This window comes from Mauremys mutica, chromosome 4 (assembly GCF_020497125.1).
Source record: "Mauremys mutica isolate MM-2020 ecotype Southern chromosome 4, ASM2049712v1, whole genome shotgun sequence".
In the NCBI taxonomy this organism is placed as follows: domain Eukaryota; kingdom Metazoa; phylum Chordata; order Testudines; family Geoemydidae; genus Mauremys; species Mauremys mutica.
In genome coordinates this window covers 133966236-133986874 of record NC_059075.1, presented here as the reverse complement: position 1 = coordinate 133986874, position 20639 = coordinate 133966236, and the positions used below count along the sequence as shown (strand labels likewise).

The 20639-nt window shown below is 43.9% G+C and overlaps 1 protein-coding gene across 3 annotated transcripts in view; it reads right to left on the bottom strand.

The window, feature by feature from the left end:
* Window positions 1-261: 261 nt before the first annotated feature.
* Window positions 262-20639, bottom strand: part of ILRUN (inflammation and lipid regulator with UBA-like and NBR1-like domains) — a 55262-nt gene continuing 34884 nt past the window's right edge. The window contains exons 4-5 of one of the 3 annotated variants that reach the window (XM_045014646.1): window positions 16929-17257; window positions 262-4604 (exon numbers count right to left, since the gene is read on the bottom strand). In XM_045014646.1, coding sequence (XP_044870581.1) covers window positions 4569-4604; window positions 16929-17257 — 365 coding nt within the window. In that variant the 3' untranslated portion in view covers window positions 262-4568. Of the gene's footprint in view, window positions 4605-10054; window positions 10212-15441; window positions 16000-16928; window positions 17258-20639 lie in introns of those variants that run through there. The other 2 variants (XM_045014649.1, XM_045014648.1) reach the window with 2 other exon arrangements.

Below are 20639 nucleotides of genomic sequence, written 5' to 3'. Positions count from 1 at the left end.
GGACTGGAAAAGTGCTTTGTTTTATTTCATGCAGCCAATGCACCCTGAATTTATTTCCTTTAAAATTTTCTCCTTACATTTATTCATGGGGAAAGAAGAGGTAATGTTGAGTTTTACGGCACACTTGTGATGTCTGCCCGGCAATCTCAATGATCTGGGGATGGAAGCAAAGGAGGTGCATTTAACAAACACTGCACAGGTCACAGGAGACTAGAAACCATTCGCGCCTTCAATAAAAAAAACTCTATAGACAGCTGAAGGTAATTTTTTCTGTGTTAATTTAATCATACAAATATTCATTTATACATTAAAGGAAAAAGCTTCCTTTTTTTGTATTATACCCAATGTGCTATCATCAGACTTCTCCCAGACTCAATGAGGCAACACGCCATCCTGTTCTACACATGCACTCCCCCCAGAGGGAATAACAACAGGCTGCAGAACCAACCACTCACTCACACAAGAAAAAAAAACAGAAACAGGGGACAGTGTGTATTTCCTAGCCCTGCAGATTCCGATTATGCTCACACCCATGAGGTCTGGGATTGCACTTGCATCCCCAGTTGTGGGATCCCAGACATCTCCCAAACCCTGGAGGTTTCAGGATGCACTCTTTCTCCCCACCCCACACGCACACACACCCCTCAAGACATAGGGCAGCAGATACTCCCTACCATGCCAAAGCAGGCTAGACACCCCTTCCCAGGTACAGAGCGCATTTCCAGCCAGAGGGGCGCAAAGCTTACCCAGGCTTTCCCAGCCATGGGACAGGATATATATGCAACCCAGACGTGAGTCACATAGTGAGACACAGGGGTTACCAGGCATTTCCAGACTCAACAGCTCACACCACGCTCGAGGTTCCATTTAAAAAACAAATATGTATTGGAAGTTTAAATTTCCTTTTTTGAAGAGATCTCCATTTGCTGTGCCCTCTCAGGACTCCAAGACCCTCCTCCCCACAACAGCAGCAGCCAAAGAAAAGCAGGGACCAGAGCCAACTGCAGCCCCTCCATAGCTACAGCCTGTCTCAGACCAGTGGGTACCAGTCCCTTTGTTCCCAAAGTCAGGGACACCAGTCTGGCTTGGGTAACACAGCATAGGGCAAGCTTTGTTGGGCCTCTTCCCTTGCCCAGCAGTCTCAAACAGGTAACCATTTGCTGAGGCTCTGATTCCTAGATCACATTTTAAAATGTGAGTGCCTGAAATTAGGTATGTGTTTCAGTCTGGTTTTCAGAGGTTCTCCCTGCTGAGATCAATGAGAAACTTGGGTGCTCAGCACGTCTGAAAAATATCTGGCTATTTTTGGTTTAGGTGCCTAACGTTAGCCCCCCTCCCGCCTTGAAAATGTTGCCCCAGGAAAGCAGTGCAATTTCAGCCCCAACGATGACTAGCTGAGACCTTTGCTGAGCACCCCTGAAATCCTCTTTTGAAAATGTTGCAGACTTAAGAGTAGCTTAAATTTGGGACTGGGTGCGTCGCTGATTACCAGGGGACTCAGTTTTCACTGGAGAGAAGAAACAAGAAGCAGATTAATTACCAGTTTAAACATCTTCCCTTCGTTATCACACGAGTATTATCACACTAACCGACACCTTGAAACAGTTATGAGCCTTTTGCCGTTATTTATAGAGAGATCATGCCCACTGATAAGGGTTGTGTTTATGCTCCTGACCGATTTCCTAGGAAACAGCTGTAATATGCTAGCGTTGACAGGCTGACTTATTGCAACTGCAGCTCAAATCAGGCCTTGCCTTTCTTCACTCTGTGAACGACCCAATCGCAAGGGCACGGTAGACTTAGACACGCTCAGGAGAGGAGACAACATTGAGATCTGTGCAGAATGGACTGAGAAGGCACAGGAACAACTGGGGGTGTATGATAGCTTTCTTTAGAGAAAGGAACAAAACTCAATCTTTGTATTGGTGACAGGTGGATGTGAACATGGCCATCAGTTTGCTCAGGTGAACCCTACCTGCCTGGGAACAGCAGAAGAGAAAACCAGAGTCAGGCAAGCTGGCTTTGAGGGTCGCCCAGTGGCCCCTGCCAGTACAAGGTTTGCAGAGTTCTGGGCCCAGTGATGGCAGCAGTCAGAAACCCAGAACTCCTTGTTCCTCCTCCTCTACACAACAGACGGATGAAGCTGCTGTGAAGAGACCAATGAGCAGCCTTGTCACCTCAACTAACAGCAACACTTCCAGAAGGGACGCCCGGGAGTGGGGGATGCAACATGCTGGGTACTGGATGTGCATGTGGTCGTGCCTTGCATGCTTGTCATGACAGTTCAAACCTTGCCCACACTTCACCATGACGGTTTACACACTTGCTTCCTTGTGACTTGTGAATAACATATCTCGCCCACAGCAAGAGGGATTTTACAAGACATATACAGGGTCTTACAACTACAGCTAACCAAATGCAGCCTCCACCTCCTAAACTGCATTCAAAGCATAAACGTGGATCTGCACCCCCTTCTCCAAGTCTAGCAGGCAGCCATCCCACCACAAGCCTTCAGGTTAACTCCCCAACCAGAGCTGTGTAAGCCAGGCAGGATCTTCCTCCAAACACCCTGACCTTCTTCATCCAAGGAGCGATCCATTACAACCCTGTCCCCAGCCCCATCTGTGTGTTTAGAGGGAGACGAAAGGGAAACTTCCAATCTTAAAAGGGAACATGGCCTTCGAAATCCAGTGTCCAACAGAAACTAAAATATCAAACACCCATTAATGGAGTAACACCAGGGTAGCTGTTCACTGGGTTCTAGAGACTACAAGTATCCAAATGCCTCACCAACGGTCTAATTCTTCCTTGGCAGGATACCAACAATTCCCACTAGCCTCAACAGGAGCTACCCATATGCCTGGGAGAATAAGGCCCATGGAAACTGCACTGAAAATGAAACTCTGCTTAAGTCAACCAAGCAAACACTGGTGCTTAGGTGCAGACTAGGCCAGCCCAAAGCCTTGCATCGCTCTCGCCAGCAGGCATACCATGCACTCAGCTCCCAACATGAATGGGTAGTTTGGGATGGGGGGAGGGGAGTTGGAGGAGGAGGAGGATGGGGGACGTTGCATATTATTGTATCTTTGGCAGATGGCTGTTACGGCCTGGTTCAAGTTTCTGAATTAGTGCCTCCTCTCCAAAAAACCCATTCTCTTCCCAAGTACCTGGGCTGCTTGTCTCTCAGTGACCCGCAGAGTCTGAAACATAACTCCGCCACTCTCTGCAATTGCTCTGCACGGTCTCATTTGCACATGGCTATCATTCCTCCAAGGACGCTCACAGGTAAGTGACCCTCATGTCCAGAAAAGCTCTTCCTCTTCTGAACAGGAGGCTTGATGAGACCCATCTAGAAAGCTAGAGCCTCAAAGAAGCTACAGGCCAGTAAAAAGGCGAAAGAATACAAGGCGCTACTGTGGAATCCAGCTGATGATTCAACTTCTTGCTCTACATTCAAAAACAATTGGCCTATACCTCCTAAGCTAGTACTTTAATCACAGGAGAGCGGAATTAAAATTATACTTATATAAAAAGGGTAGGGATGCGAGGTTTAAACCTAAAGGGGCATGACTTTTGTATAACTTTATAATTACTGTTTGGTGAACTACAGCTACAGAAAGTTAATTTCCTCTTGGCACAAGACAGATACACTTGCCTGGCTGTCCTAGGCACAGCTACTGGACATCAATATTTGACAAACAAAACCGCATTTTAAAATACCCATCATTTAGGACCAGCTTTGGAACTCTAGTAAATCTGTTTCTTACTGAAATATGTGTATGTATATTTCAAGTTCCAAGAGAAAAATGAACCTCCCAGGTTAACTCAATGCTGGAGTCCTCCCATCCTAATGCAACAGTTTGGTCTTCACTGAGGTTTCCAATAACACTAAGGTCAAAAGGGAAACATACACAAACTGAAGATTAAAAGTTTGATAACTAAAAATGGCTGATACCACTGAAATTCACAGAGCTGGGTGCTAGCCCAATCACACATTAAAAACATCCAATACACAAAGAGAAGTCACTGCATGAACCCCAGAAGATGCTAAGCAAGCTCCCGTTCTGTAGCAAGCAAACACGACAGTTCCATAAAAATGCACTCTGTCCCTTATTAAAAAAATTATGAACAGGAAACAAACAAAAAAATTAAACATTTGCTCAAACTACAACCGCTCTGTAGGCAAAATAATTATTTTTTTTTCTTTTAAAAAGATGGCTTTCATTTTAATTTTTTTAAACTTTTTCAGCTACCTAATTAATTGTGATAATGACTTCTAAAAAAAAAAAAAAAAAAACATGGTGTTGGTGTATTTTCTCTCTCTCGTAGCACTGAACAGCACTCCTAAAATTCAGCATTCACACATGCATACTTTAGTTTTGTTTTCCTCTGGAAACCACTAGTCTTAAGTTATTGGTTTTTGTTTGTTTTCTTCTTTATCCAGGTTGCGGAGGCAGAGAAGGGGATCCATGCCGTGTCTTCTAGAAGCCATAAGAACCCCTCTCTGTCCCCCATGAGTCAGTTCTTTGTTAAATTCTCCTCGACGGTACCCGTTTTTTTGTTTGTTTTTAAGACTGTCCAAAGGGATAAGGACCGTGGAAACCCTGAAAGAAAGTTGGAGACAAAATCAGTTTCAATAGACAAGAGACTAAACCAGCTGATCATCATCAGCTTGCAAAAAGCATACCTACCCTCTCCACCCTATCCCACTGCTTGCATTTACCTCCTGCATTCTTCACCCCACATCAACTGACCACCTACTCCACATCCATGTGTAATCCATGCTAAAACTCCACCTCTGCCTCCCTCTAGCACAGGGGTCGGCAACCTACAGTACGCGTGCCAGAGCCGATTTTTAATGGCACACTGCTGCCAGCCGAGGTCCCGGCCGCCGGCCCCGCTCAGCCCGCTGCCAGCCTCGGTGAAAGAAACCCCAGGCCGGCAGTGGGCTGAGTGGGGCCGCCCACTGCTGCTCTGGGGTCCCGGCTGCCGGCCCCACTCAGCCCGCTGCTTTCCGACAGGGAGTTCCTCCAAGAAGGGCAGGCAGCCACCAGCCAGGGATTCTTCCCCAAGGGGCAGCGGAAAGGCACCTCGGTTATCTTGGATGCGAGTTCCGAAGCCCCTGCCCACAGGGCTCAGGAAGCACTGGGAAGCAGCCGCGTTAAGGCTCTCAGATGCTGCATGAGCGGCTTGTGTGATTCTCTCCTGGCCCCAGGACTTTAAAGGGGGAGCCTGGACTGGTGCAAGGTGCCGCGAGTCGCAACTGGCAGCCCTCTTTGTATGGCCCCACTGCCACCTCATGCTCCTACTCTCCTCTCCCCTTCTCTGGCACTGCATCTGCCCAGGAGGGGGCCGCAACCCCAGCGCCCCTGAGCCGGCCAGGCAGTGCTGGGGTTGGAGGGGTTTTTTAGCCTCTGGAAAGAGCAGATGGAGACAGGGTGGCTCTTGCCATGTCTATGCATCCTAACACAGTGACACTTCAGCTCGGGCGAGAGTGACCCCCCATCTGGGCAGCTTTCAGCCCCCAAGAGAGCTCAGGTTTAAAATGCGCAAACTGCGGAGTGATCTGGGTAGGTCTTGCATCGCAGGGGATCTGCATCTCAAAGGGGAAGGCAGTGGGGAGCACAGTGGTCCCTAGAAGCAGCCATATGAGTTTTTTGGGCAGCAGGGACCCGGGACTTAAGGGCCGCTTCTGAAAGCTCCAGTCCCTGCTGTGTCAGTTTCATGTCAAGAGTTGCAGCTGAGCTGCTTCTCAGCCATTGGCATCACCGAAAGGGAGAAGCTGAAACTCCCGTAGGCACTGTCAATAAGAGTAATCAGAGCAAAGGTTCATTTGAAAGAACCTCCTAATGCTTCTTTATGTGGTAGCAGTGTCCCCCCACCCGCTGCTGGTACTGTCGTTGCATTACCTCTTAAATGCACATGCTACTGTCTTCTGAACTTGAAAAGTATGTGAGGTGTTCGTGAGACTCCATATTGCAGGGAGAGATGGGAGCCAGAAAGGGCAAAACCTATATGGATCGTCCATTTAGACCAGGGGTAGGCAACCTATGGCACATGTGCCAAAGGCAGCACGCGAGCTGATTTTCAGTGGCACTTGCCCTGCCTGGGTCCTGGCCACTGGTCTGGGGGGCTCTTCATTTAAAATTAAATTAAAATGCAGTTTCTTAAACACTTTTAAAACCTTATTTACTTTACATACAACGATAGTTTAGTTATATATTATAGACTTATGGAAAGAGACCTTCTAAAAGGTTAAAATGTATTACTGGCACGCGAAACCTTAAACTAGAGTGAATAAATGAAGACTCAGCACACTGACCCCTGCTCTAGCACCTAGATCAGATATAGATGCCTTTAAGCTAATGGGTCTGGTCCTGCTTTTAAGATCCACAGATGAACCCAGGGGGCATCATTACACATGCTTCCAGCAACTCACCTCTGCCCCGTCATTTAGCCCTGACAATAGTCAGTTAACATGACTGTATGTTCTTCTGCTGAAGGCCACTTTTTGACCTTCTCTATACTGGGGATTTCAGTTACTGGTGAAAAAGACCCTGTAAACCCCATTTGTGCCCAAGCAGCTTCCCTCTGCTTGAAACCAGGGTAAAGCTGCACCAGTAAAATTCATCGTTTCTCTAGTCTATACTAGGGTATCACAGGGCAAATTCTCAATATACATATGGCCTTTGTCTCCTTCTATAAACACTGCCACTGCTTCCCACCTGCTATGAGGAAGCTTTTCCTCTCTGACAATTTTAATTCCCACAAGACTATGAGACTTGACATTTCTAGAATACACATTTTTCTTCAACGGAAACCAGCTGCCTCCAAAAATGGGAAAACGTTTAATAGCTTGTTTTCCTCCTGAACCATGAAGTGAAGTTATTTAACGTATCAGATCTAGCAGCAGGAGGTCTGAAACTAACAAGGACACTAGTTCTGAATCTCCCATGCTCTAATCAAGCCAACTTTCATGCATTTTATCATACACCAAAATGAAAGAGACTCAACAGTGTTGAGACTTCTCTATAAATCAGAGGTGCAGAGTTTACTGAAATAGCTGCACCAATTAAATTCAATTTTTTTTTAAAGGAACATGAAACAATGCCAAGGAAAAATAAGAAAAAATGCATTATCCTCGGTTACCCAGAGACAGAAGGTAGGTCTTCTGGCATTCTTTATACAGCCCTGCTGTTACCCATTGTGTGGATGATGTAAAAAGATGGCCAATGACCTAATTAAACATCAACTCCATTGCCTGCCTTTTCAAGCAAGGTGTAAGACTGCTTTACCACTTCATTTCATGCAGGACAACGGGCCAGAGCAGCAAAAGAAACATTGTCTCCAACGTATTTTGCTGTAACTCCATAACCAGCTTGCTCTGCGACCCATAAGTACTGGAGTTGGCTGTGAAGCACTGAGATGTTTTTGTATGACACATATCAAAAAGCCCTGATCATATTGGTCCAAGTCTGGTAGGATGGGCTGGGTCAACCCGCAAATACACCTGAAGTCAAAAACCCTATTGTATCTTAAAAACTAACATCATCTTAGAATGTAATGATCAAGTGCTGATCGGAGTTTAACCACAGTTAACCAGGCAAGAGTAATTCCCTGGGCTATGCAGTGTCAGGGAACATGTGACATGCATAAAGCAAAGTAAAGTATCTTTCAGTGACTCAAAATTATTGCTGAGTCCAGCATCTACCAGGGGAGAATGGCTAGTTAGTGGAACATTAGGCAAGAGCAGCATCTCGTAACTTCAGATTAGTCTGTAAGGGCCAGATTTTCAAATGAGCCTTGCAACCAACATCTTTTCTTCATGTGTTGGCAAACAAGGCCACTTGTGATATAACGTAGGAGCGGACTGCTGCAGCTCATTTGATAAAGATGCATTGAAAAACTGAACTGAAAAGCTTTCAGCTGCCAAGATCTCAACGTTGTCCACACCAAATGGCAATATTAACACCTAAAGTAGTGTAAGTAAAGCACAGCACCCTCTGCTACCTCGAGATAATAGTAGTCAGAAATGGATACAGCCTAATAGCACATCCTCCTGTAAGCACAGAAACAGTCCCTGAAGAGATTAGTATATATATATAAACAGTTGCAAGACAAAGAATTCTGTCCTTAGATCTTTTCAAGTATGTTGAAAAAAAAAAGTCAAATCTTGCTTTCAGCAGTGTCTAATTTAAATATAAACAATTCTGTTAATGATTTGGGGTCTCAAACAAAACTAGATTTCAGTTCACTTTAGAGTGTGAGAAAACCACCCTACTTTTGCAGTACTTTAACCCTATGATTGACTCATTTCACCGATGTGAATAGAGCGGGTCATTAACAGTTCCAGAATGGTTTCCAAATGTGTTTCTCTTGCAACTGCAAATTTGATCAGAATTGAAAGATTAATTCTTCTAGTCAAATTAATCTTTGCTCTTATGATTACCATAACAGAACCCTGAGCATACACACGACACTTCACTATAGCTCATACTTACGCGTGAAGGGTATGTTTTATACATGAACTCACTTGCACCTATTAATGATCCAAAGAGAAAACTCTCCCCTCTCCCACAGCAGTTTATTCACTACTTCCCACTGTTGCATCTTGTCCTTTTGGCTAAGGTCAAGCAAAGTACTGGTTTAACATCGGATATAAACCCTGATAAGGAATGTATCCCACATCTGCAGGGAATGACCCAAGTTAATAGGTCTATTTAATCTTTTATATTATTTCATGTCAATGTTTCCAGCGAAAGCAACTAAGTTTGATGCAGACAATGTAATTTAAAAGTCAAAACTGTGGACGCACAGAAAGGCTTTGATTTTTTCATTAAGTCAACCAGTGTTTGAGTACGGAGAAAGGATAATACTCCAGGACTCAGATCTGAATCATATCCCTGGCTCTGCACACACCCTTGCCATGATCTCTAGACCACTCAAACATTCTGTGCCTCAATTCTCCATCTGTCATCTTTCTTCTAACTTTTAGCTAATCTGTTCAGATGGTAAGTGCTTTGGGGCAGGGACTGTGTGTGTTTTCACAGGAATATAATGTAATGGTGCCTTGATCTCTACTGGGAACTCTAGAAATTAGTATAATACAAATAATAGCAGTGATCCAAAAAAGTCACAGCATCAAAAAATGTTGAAAGTGATTGGTTTAAACTAAAAGGTAACAGAGCTGTGTGAAAGCCATGATGTTTGAGAAACATGGTGCGAACATTTTCAGTTAGTGAGCATTCATTTTGCAACTCATTTTGTTTTCCATCACACTTCCATGAATAGACAATTTTCCCACCAGAAACACACAACAAGAAATGTCATATTTCCTGTACATTTGTAAAAATTTTTGAAACATTTCAACTGAAGAAACTTCTATTTGAATCTTGTTTGCAAAATGAGACCCATCTACAAAACAAAATGTGACAAGCTCGTGTTCTGCTTTGCAAATTTAGTTTTCAGTTCTTTTTCTTGTCTCCCCCCAGAGGTAAAAGTTAGTAACTCTGCGCTGAAATACCTTTGTCCAGATATTTACACAAATGAAGTGAATAATGAAATCTAAGGGCCAGATTTAAAAAAAAAAAAAAAAAGCTGCTCCCATACTGAATATCTGGCCACTTTATTTAGGTGCCTAAATTGGAGGTCAGCACTTTTGGAAATCTAGCCCTACTGAGAAGTGCTCAGCACCCACAAGAGTCTGCATTTTGATCCATGCACCTAAACTAGCACAGCCACTTTTGCAACATATGAGATCAAATGAGCCCAGCTGGGACCCTAAATACATTCCACCTGTGAAACTAAAATAGGGGTTGTGAAGAAGGAAAGGGTACATGCTCTAGTGATTACTCAGAGCAGCATGATCATTGTAAAAGCAGCATTCCTAAAGTTAAATCAAAATCCCACTTTCATCTCGGAGAGTTAATCTTTTATAAACCATCACAACACAGAAACTTTCCACACAACTATCTTTATTTCACCTTTGTTTCTGGTTGAATTTAGATCAATAAAAGGTACACTTGAGTTTAAAAAAAAAAGACGAGCTTTTTGATGCACGGCAGCAACGCAACACAGAAGTCTCCCAGTGTACACTGATGGCAGCATCAGATAACACTACAAGTCCCTCTCTCTTCCTCATCACTTCCTGGGCCGTTCCTGATCAGTGCTTCTCCAAACTATCCTGAGTTCTTTTGACTCATTTACGTAAACTGAATACAAACAGAAGAACAGAGTGTTGAGTTTTATTTTTGTTCCACGCATGCTATGCAAATATGATGAGACAGCTACTACCACTGGGAAAGATAATCTTCCTACAATGCAGCTGCCCTCCAAGTTGATTTAACTAAACCAGTTAATTGCATCTATATTAGTCTTTCAACAGCCACGTAAGACAACTCCTGGGTCCACAGAGGAGAGGGTTAAAACAGTTTAACCTGCTGACACTAATAAGCAGCAGTGTGATTGTCCCAGGAAGGTGGCTAATAGCAATGCTGAGCTTGTGGCTTCTCCACACTTGATCTAAGTCAGTTCAACTATAATGGCTGTCAACTAACCCAGTTTGGAGAATAAATATCTAATCCAGGCTCAAAGTTTGTGAACAATGGGAACAAACCCTCTCTCCAAAGGGGAGGGCTCAAGAATTTAGGACAGCGGTTCTCAAACTCTGGGTCGGGACCCCAAAATGGGGGGCTTAGACTTGCTGGGGTCCAGGGCTGAAGCAGAAGCCTCACCACCCAGGGCCAAAGCCCAAACCTCAGCGTTTTAGCCCTAGCAACGGGGCTCAGGTTACAGGCCCCGTGCCTGAGGCTGAAGCCCTTGGTCTTTGGTACCCCCAGGGTGACAGAGCTTGAAGGGGCTCAGACTTCGGTCCCCCCTCCTGGGGTCATGTGGTAATTTTTGTTGTCAGAAGGGTGTTGCAGTGCTATGAAGTTTGAGAACCTCTGATATAGGAGATACGAGAGAGAAACAAGGTGCTATTCCTTCCCCACCATAACGCTGGGACCAAGTAAGCTGCCTACATAATTTCAGTCTTTGACAGTCCAAGAACCAAGGTACCCATCTGGAACTCATAGGGATGGCCCTGTTACCACCAAACTGGAGCATAAAGGTTAGGCAGGAGCTGATCAAATCATTGGGGGTAGAGGGAGGGAGACATACTACAGAAGTAGTACAGAGTGCTTCTATTTAGTGTTTTAATAAATCATATTGGCATTTTATTAAATTCTACTGACGTTTTTAGAGAAAGTGAGTCTCCTTACACATGATTTTGGTACTCCAAAGATCATTATACATCCACACTCCATGGCCTGCACTGCCACACAACAGTGTTCCAAATGCTGTGTGCGTGAAATGCTTGCCTGCCTCAGTGGCAGATGGTATGTCAAGTTGGCACTAGGGCCTTATCTACACTAGGGAATTTTAGAAGAATTTACACCTGTTCAGTTGCACTACAGGGAGTTTTAGCACAGACAAGACTCTGGCAGCTTCTGACACTTTTTACACCAGCAGGTTTAATCACAATCTCAGTTATAATCTGGAACCTGCCAGAGCTTTGGCTAAAGAGATACTTCCACTGGTACTGCTGAACTGGTTGGAATTATCCACAACATTTTCTAGTGTAGAGAATGCCTCAGTGACAATCTGACATTGACTTTCAATTAAACTTCGGTTCTTAAGTGACTGCATCAATTTTAAAAAGTGGACGTAGGTGCTTTTGAAAATTTTATCCAAACCCTAACTATCTCACCCATCCCTTCCTCCACTGATCTCAAAGAACTTAATTAAACATGGCAATGAATTCACTCCATTTTATGAGTTGAGAAAAACTGAGGCACAAGCTCATTAAGGGACTCAACAGGTGACATGGCAAGTTTGTGGCAGACCAGGAAATAAAACCCAGGTCTCCTGCCCTCTAACCTCATGCTCAAACCATTAGAACACAGCTCTCCCATTTTGTTCTACAGTGTTATGTCACTGCCACCTGGGATAAAGCCTTCTCTGTTAAGAACATGAGAGCACAAGAACCTAGCAATTTTAAAGTATCCATGTACACCTCTACCCCGATATAACATGACCCAATATAATACAAATTCAGATATAACGCAGTAAAGCAGCACTCGGGGGGGAGGGGGAGAAGAGCTGGGCACTCCAGCAGATCAAAGCAAGTTCGATATAATGCGGTAAGATTTTTTTGGCTCCCGAGGACAGTATTATATCAGGGTACAGGTGTAGTTTCCCCTTTTCCCCAAAAAACTACTCAGACACGCAGAACAGAGTCCAACCCCACCAGAGGAAAAGAACAGACAGATGGTGAGGCAGAGTGACTGCCATCAAGTACATGCACACCCTGTGCTGGTGAGGTGGTTTAATACTTCTGAAGTTTCCCTAAGGAGCCCTCCACCTCCCTTTAAACAGGAACCCAAGTGCAGGACGAATCTTTTACATGTTATTCCTCCCTAGGGAAAAACCCTTTTTAAAGAAAGACTTCCAGCTTGCAAGAAGAGGGTGATAGCACTGGATCTAAGGCAATTTTAAATGTAGGTCCAGAAACTCGTGGTGTCAAAGCTTCTGCTTTACTTGACACTCTGTCTACAGAAACCATTCACCGAGAGGAACTGTGATCATGTGAATCCAGGGACACTGGATGAATGGAGAAGTTTCCTGATGATTTCTGGGAATGGAAACCCAGTTCTGAACTCCTTTCTCCCTAGGGCAGAAGTAGTAAGGCAGCTTTTCAAGGCAAAGTGCTTAGTCTAGCAGCCTTGGGCATTGGCTGGTCTTCAGAACACTCCAGGCTCTGGAGGAAACTAGTTGCCTATTTTACTGAGCCCTAGATAAAAGTGCAGGGCATAAGGCACCTCAGTAAGTGAATGAATCCACACACACCAAACCTTCCACCCCCATTCCAAAAGCACCAGCAAGATCTCTTCTTAACCAACAGACAATGGGGCTGTAATAACAAAACTTCTGCCACAGATTTGGGGTGCTTTGCTTCAAAATCAGTCACGAAATTTTTTTTGTTTTTTTTTTTTTATTTCCACAATTACCCTATTTAGGACCACAAAATGGTATGGCAGTTGCTCCCCAGTTGGAGCTTTCAGATCTTCAACCGGATCTTACACCAGTTTAGTCCAAACCTGAACAGCAGAATGGAAAAGGAAACAGAGGAAGAGTTCAGTAGATGTGATTTTTGAAGACCGCTTTTGGAAAACTGGAATCCTTCTGGCAATGAGAACTGGAGCTAGGACATTTGTCTGGGTAGGAAAAGATCAGCCTTGCAACAACAGGAGTGAGTATTTGGCACTAACATGCTTGCAGGAATTCTGAAGCCAAGAGGTTAAAACTAGTTTGTACCTTTCACTAATATTTGATCAGAGCATTCACTTGGGATAGGCAGGTTACTATTGAGCTGACAATCAGCCCAGTGTATTCCAAACAAAAGTAACAAGCCAGATTTATGACTTCAAGCAAAGCAGGTCAGCATATACCTGCTTGGCTACTACGGGAAGTTCTCAAACAGAGGTGGGAACTTCAAGGATATGAGATGCAAAAGGATTGGCCATTCTCTCCTACTGCTTCTTACTTGGCACATCCCAGAGTCTCACAGAGCTTTTGATTGTGAACGTAGTGTGCCTCCCCAGCAAAAACCACCATGCAGTGTAGGTGTTCAATTCCTGATGGTGATAGATCACATATCCATCCAGCTTTCACAAGGTAGTGTGTGTGAAGCAGTCTTAGATTGTTCTGCCAACCCAATAATAAATTCTGGATGTGACAAAAAATACTCCACCTGCATTCCCAAAATGCTGTCAACACGCAACAGACTCTGCCAGGAGCTTCCCACCAGCTTTGTCAGCCATTTCAACACACAACAAGCTGTCATTTTTGCTTCCTTTAGAAAAGGTACCAAATACATTGACACAGGCATAGATCGGTTCCTGCTATTGACAGTCTCCTGTTGGAAAGTCACCTTTTAAAGTGTCGAGGTAGTGTTTAGATACCAATTTACCATGGAAAGAACAGCACATGATCAATAGCACAGAAACTCTTCAAGGGCCCTGTATTCTAAGCAGGAGGTAATCAAATTAAATAATATTAAGGCCCAGTCCACTTCAGCTTCTGTCAAAAGACAGTGGAAATCTCTTGGCAGCCTGAAACAAAACTCTGAGCTTTGTGCACAAGCACTACAAGACAAGACCAGATTAGTGGGGCTGTGATCTTTTTCCATGTCGGGAAAAGAAACCACGATTGTTGGCTAGCCCACTGAACTATTATTAGTTACCTTTTGGCTGAAAGCAGATGAGGGATCTTTTGTGATGGGTATCACAACAAGTTAGAAGCAATGGATAAGCTAAACTCCAGTCAGTCAGAAGAAGGAATCACTAGAAGACAGGTTGACCACCCTACACCTGCCTCCTGGGTCTAGACTGACTCATGTCAAAACAGATCATGATCCAAATGGATAGCAATGACAAACTAGCCCAGATTGTTAAAATGAATGTAACTCTTGCCCATGGAATTAGCCCCTTCTTCCTTTAGCTTTGCTCATCCAAGGTGTAGCTCCTGTCTGTTTCTATCTCTGTACCACCATGCTAGCTGTCACTGCCTTCCAGACAGTTAGGCAATATGGGAAAGAGATTATCCTTAAATAGCTACACCACATTTATCCCAGCATACCTAGTATTTCAGTTGGGTTTCCAACACAGCTCATCAATACACTAATTTAAATCTTAAAACATCTACACTGTTCTAGTCTGGGCTTCTTAATGAGTAGCAACTCAGTTGTGCTATACTGTATCAAAAGATATGGTTGTTTTGACTTGTGGGAAGATGCATAGCAGAGACTAAAGAATACATTTTAATAGCCCTGCCTCTCTTTTCACAGCACAATTTGTTTCCACCAAAAACCCCACACCCAGATTTTTTGCACCTGTACTTTATGGCAGGTGCAAATCTTAGTAGTTACATGCCTACTCAACTGAAGGTGCCAATCAAGTAGACATATGTAATAACCAAATTCTGCAACCAAAATGTGCAGGCACAAAATACTCAAAGCTCATCTGAAAATTTATTCCCAAGGGTCTGTCTATACTGCAAGTGAAAGCATGACTGGTCACAGGTATACCTACCTAGCTTTAATCTAGCTAGCATAGGTAACAACAACATACATGTGGTAGCATGGACAAGCACCTGGAATACATACCCAGGGACTCTGCAGGACTTGAACTCGGCTGCTGACCCATGCCTAAGCCCACGACACCACATATACTCTTCTACTGTTACCCATGCTAGCTAGATTAAAGCTAGCATAGCTCTGCCTACCTTCACTTGGAAATGTGGACATATTCTAAGACTAGGACGACAAAGTTGTCATGTGTTACGTAAACTAGACTTGATTCCATCTGTAGCTGTGAAAAACTGGTAGATGAGTCCAGTATCTCAGCTGAATTATGAGTTTTTATTTCAGTTCTTTGCATGTACTTAAAACACTTCTGAAAGGTGTCCATTTATCAATCCTGGAAATGCAGCCCTCCAGATACAGAACATATACATCACACAAATAACGACAGGTCAACTTCCCCCACATTATCCCACCGATGTGCCTCAGCCTTTTACAGAGGGACCACTTATGGGGATAAGCAGAGTTCAGTCGACAGGTACATTAGTTCTTGGCATCTCCATAGGGACTGAGCAGTGATTTGTGATAAGGCCACTGTCCACCAGGGCCTGGACCAAAGCACAGTAAGCAATCATCAGACGGTAAGAGCTTTCAGTCACTACTGATCGAGGCTGGATTTGACTTGGAATCTAGAGATGAAAAGCTTTATATCATTCCCAATTCCCTGAGCAATCGAGCTCCAACTTTAAAAGGTTGTTGAGTCCCATCTTGAAGCAGGAACCAATAAGTCTCATACAACTGTTGGTCTGAGGTGTATAATATGAAGAGGGCAATTGATAGTTTGCTATACAGTTGCATCTCTCCTATTTTGGTACCTGCTGTAAGTAAAAGTTAAACAAAGATGTAACCTCAGTACAAAGTGGGGTACTATAGAATGGATCCATTTGTACATTACAAGCAATTTAACCAGTTCTTCTACAGCACTGTAGTTCCTAACATTAGGACTTTATTAAAGCAAACAGCAACTGAGTGTTCTTGTCCTACATAGCCTGTGTAAAGTACAGTTAAGCATGTTTAAAGGATTTTAAAATCAACTATTCTGGACATAGGACAATACACACCTAGACATGCCTCTTGCAATAATAGGATTCTGAAGTGTAAATAATCCTGCAATTCATTTTTCACGTATTTGTACACACAAGCATCTAAAAAAAAGTTAAAATATCACTCAAACTTATTTGTATAGCATCCATCAAGCAAGCTTCTTAAGGAGATTTTAAAACATGATTATAGAGACAAGAAAAGATGACAAACAGAAATGGTCCTAGGACTGACTATTCCTGAACAGTGGCTCCTGAGACCAAAAGGTTGAACTAGGCATCCCCCTGCCCATTTGTTAGAGCAAAAAAATTCTTTGGATGAATCCCAAGATGTGTAGGGTATATTTTTTTTAAATCACCTATATTTGAGTCTGAAGATATTGTGACTTTTTTCTTAACCATACTGGAGTTTGGAGAGGGCTCCAACCACTATCAGTTACAGCACCCAGCCAAGATTAGGTTAACATCAAGAAGCATTTTTAAAATGTGGACCTAGTAGAATCTATTGGATGAAAAGGGTGTTTTATTTTGTTTAATATAAAGGTGAGGAGCTGGCAGAGTTAGACGGTTTTATATTCAAACCCTTCCTTAGCAGGTCAGGCAGAGACGGAAGGGAGGGCTTCACAGTTTGTAACGAAGAAGGACTATCACGATACACACCATGGTCTTGTCACCTACCCATTTTCCTGTTCTCCCAGGGCACCTACCTTACTGTACGTCACTACCGACAAGTTGTTCGAGTGACTGCTGGGGGAGAGATTTACAGAGTTTTGTGACAGTCCGTTCTGATCTTGTTCAATTTGGTCAGGAGCAGGCCCCCACGTGTTTTTGCTGATTGTGCCTAGCTCAGAACCCCCAGGGTCTTTTAGGTTGTTTTCATCTGGTTGCCTGTTCTTCTGCGGAGAGGCGAAGGGGTTAAAGTTTCCTTCTACCTTGCGATGTGGTTGTGTGTTGAATTCCGTTTCGAAGGATGACAACTGCTGCGTTACTCCTAAAAGTCCTCCAACCTCCACGCTGAGGATCACCCAGATGACATCTGTGAAAAGGGAAGGTCATTTAAGTCACTATTAGATGTAGCTTACAGGGGAACAGGGAGACCACTCCTGCCCCGTAATACAATAATAGTATTTTTAACTTACTTAGCATTTTTCAACCATACATTTTTACTGTGTTTTACAAGCATCAGGTAAGTCTACCACCTCTGAGAAGAAGGCAAGTGTTCTGCCAAGTAAGCAACAGTATATGCTACTCAGGACAGTAGCCAAATACTAAACAAAAAAAGTAATTATTGGCCTCACAACATAAAGGTCCACATGCAGTCTAGTTTCCTATAGACTGAAATCACCAAGAAAGTAAGACTTGCCCGAAGCCAGACCAAGAGTGAGTGGCAGACTGAAAGAACCCAGAAGACTACTCCCAGTCCTTCACTTTTCTGCTGCAGAATATGCTCATTTACACCAGCTTCGCTTACATCTTTATGTGAGCAATGTGGCTGAGTTATGTAAATGAATTTCCTGATTTTTACATTAGTGGGTTACAGATTGTTGTAATAAGCCATAAATCTAGTGTGTCTGTTCAGTTCATGATTTTTAGTGTCTAGTAGAGTTATGAATTTAAACTCCAAGGGTCAACATTTGGAAGTGTTGTGAAGGTTTTCTTTAATGAGGAGGACTGAGAGGTCAGATACAGAGTGATCACTTTGCAAAAAGCATTCACCCAGAGGTGATAGAGAGTTTTTCGTTTCATTTTCCTGTGTCAGTTTGAGTGTGTAGTGATTGTCCGATTTCACCCACATAGTTGCTATTGGGGCATTTAGTGCACTGCATGAGGTATACCGCAGGTTGTGATAGGCAACCCAACAAGGACCAAAATGGTGGAGCATCCTTGTTTGGTGAAGGTGATTTTAAGCGTTCAGGGGTACATACAGGGATTGAACAAAGACACTGAATTTATGGTTTATTACAAACATCTGTAACCCACCAACGACCCCTTTTTGTCCTATAACTGCAGAGGTGTTAACCAGCCACTCTATCTTGAATGGTCCCTTAGAAGAGTGGTGCCAAACTTATTACACAGGACAGCCAGAGAAACCTAAGCACAACATTGTGTGGGCTAAACAAATTCTACCTATTTTACTAAGATTAAAAGTCACCTGTCTTGATTTATATTTTAAGTTCAGCTTGTTTCATATGTATTTAGATAGGTGGCTTCTGTGTACAGTATTGTTTATTTACACACTGGTGTAAACTAAAATGATGTAAGCATGATGACAAAACACTAATGAATCAGCCTTTAGTATATTGCGTTGAAGCAGGCTGCAGCGTTATGAAATGCTCTGGTGGATAAGACGTACGGCCCACGAGCTGTCTGTTGGGCACCTCCTGCCTTAGAATATGGGCTAACCACTTATGCTGAACAATCTGTTCCACCTTGCATTTAGCTGTGAAGCTCAGAGTACCTTTCCCAGATCTGAAGAAGAGCTGTGTGGATTGAAAGCTTGTCTCTCTAACCAACAGAAGTTGGTCCAATAGAAGATATTACCTCAGCCACCTTGTCTCTCTAATCACCTGCTGGTTTCCCCCCCAGATAAAGTTAATCTGCAAGCAGCCCAGCTGCTTGCAACATGGTGCCAGTGGCAGGCTGGGAAAAAGAGGACAGCAGGTTCCTTTACAGGTTAGTGAGGCTACCAGTGCTTCTCAAACATCCTAACTCATAGCATGTCTCTTCTCAACTGGCCACCATGCTTAGTTTGACAGGGTTTAGCTGCCTCTACTTTACTAAGCGAGACTAAGGTGATTCACTAGCGCCTTTTCTGCTCCCAATATTCTTTTTCGTAGCCATCTTAATTCATCTATGAATGTATCAGTGACCAACACCCCCATATCCTACCTATGTTTAAATCTTTTATGAAAGATCAATTAGGATACTGAAAAGCACAAGAAAGTATACTAAATCCAATTACTTCCACTGAGGAGTCTTCTCTCGGTTATACCAAATGGTCGGCAGCTTTCCGCAAAAAGGTCTGGCAAGTAGTGAAGTGGTGCCATCTGCTGTTAATCTCTGGCAACTCCTCAAGTCTTATCCCAGCATTAGAGGACATGTCAATTCAGGAAAGGCCAGAATGATTAACATGTAATGTTTTTTTAAGGCTTTTTTCCCCTTCCCTATTTGAAAAGGAACTGCAAAGTTTGGATCTGAAACTTTCTCACATGCCCCCATCATTAGTGGACATCTGTAGACTGAAAATTATACGCAAAGTAGCCCAAAAATTATTTCCTTTACCCACCTGCCAAGCTCACAATTTAGCCGTTTGACCTGAAACAGCTAATGAAATAAATGCTCCCTAACACAACAGTTCCTCGCCGGAGTCTGAGCCTGGCATGTTGTGCCACATAGCTACAAGAGGCCACGTGTCCTAGAAGTTTCAGGCAATTCCTTGCTGTTGTGGTTGAAAATGCCCAAGACTTCAAATAATGTTGCCCAGCGCCAAAATCTCGCTTGCAGAAGGTATGCCCTGGCATGTGTCGAGTCCAGCACTGCCTCTATGAACTCTATCCACTGAACAAGGGAGAGCGCTGATTTCCCCACGTTCAGGATAAGGCCCAGTTCATCGAATGTCTTTCTTATGAAGTCGACTTGTGGCTCCACTTGAGCCCTGGAATGGCCCTTGATCAGCCAGCCATCGAGGAACGAAAACACCTGTATCTGCCGCCTGCACAAGAGCACAGCCACGACTGCCATGCATTTGGTAAAGACACGAGGCACCGCTGACAGGCCAAAGGGGAGGACTGTGAACTGGTAGTGTTTGCTTCTCACCACAAACCTGAGGTACCTTCTGTGGGACGGTGTAATTGCTATATGAAAATACGCATCCTTCAAGTCGAGGGTGGAATACCAGTCCCCTGGATCCAAGGAAGGGATGATGGAAGCCAAAGAGGCCATGCAGAACTTCAGTTTCCTCATAAACTTGTTGAGCTCTTGCAGGTCTAGGATGGGCCTTAGCCCACCTTTGGCTTTTGTTATGAGGAAATACCGGGAACAGAAACCTTTGCCCTTCAGTCCTGAGGAACCTCTTCCACTGCTCCTAGCGATAGGAGTGCACCTCCTGTATGAGGAGCTGCTCGTGAGAAGGGTCCCTGAAGAGGGACAGGGAAGGGTGATGGAAGGGCAGAGAATTGGAGGGAGTATCTCCTCTCTACTATGCAGAGCACCCAGCGGTCCGATATGATATGGGCCCACACAGGGTAGAAAGGGGATAGTCGGGATGAGAAGGTAAGGTGGGTTGGATCCAGTCCAACCAAGTTCTGGTGAGTCTTCCTTGTTCACACCTTCAAAAGGCCTGCTTCTGACCTGCTGCAGATCCTAGAGCAATCCTTTTGATCAGTGGTACCCAATCTTTTCGTCTGGCGGGTGCCAGA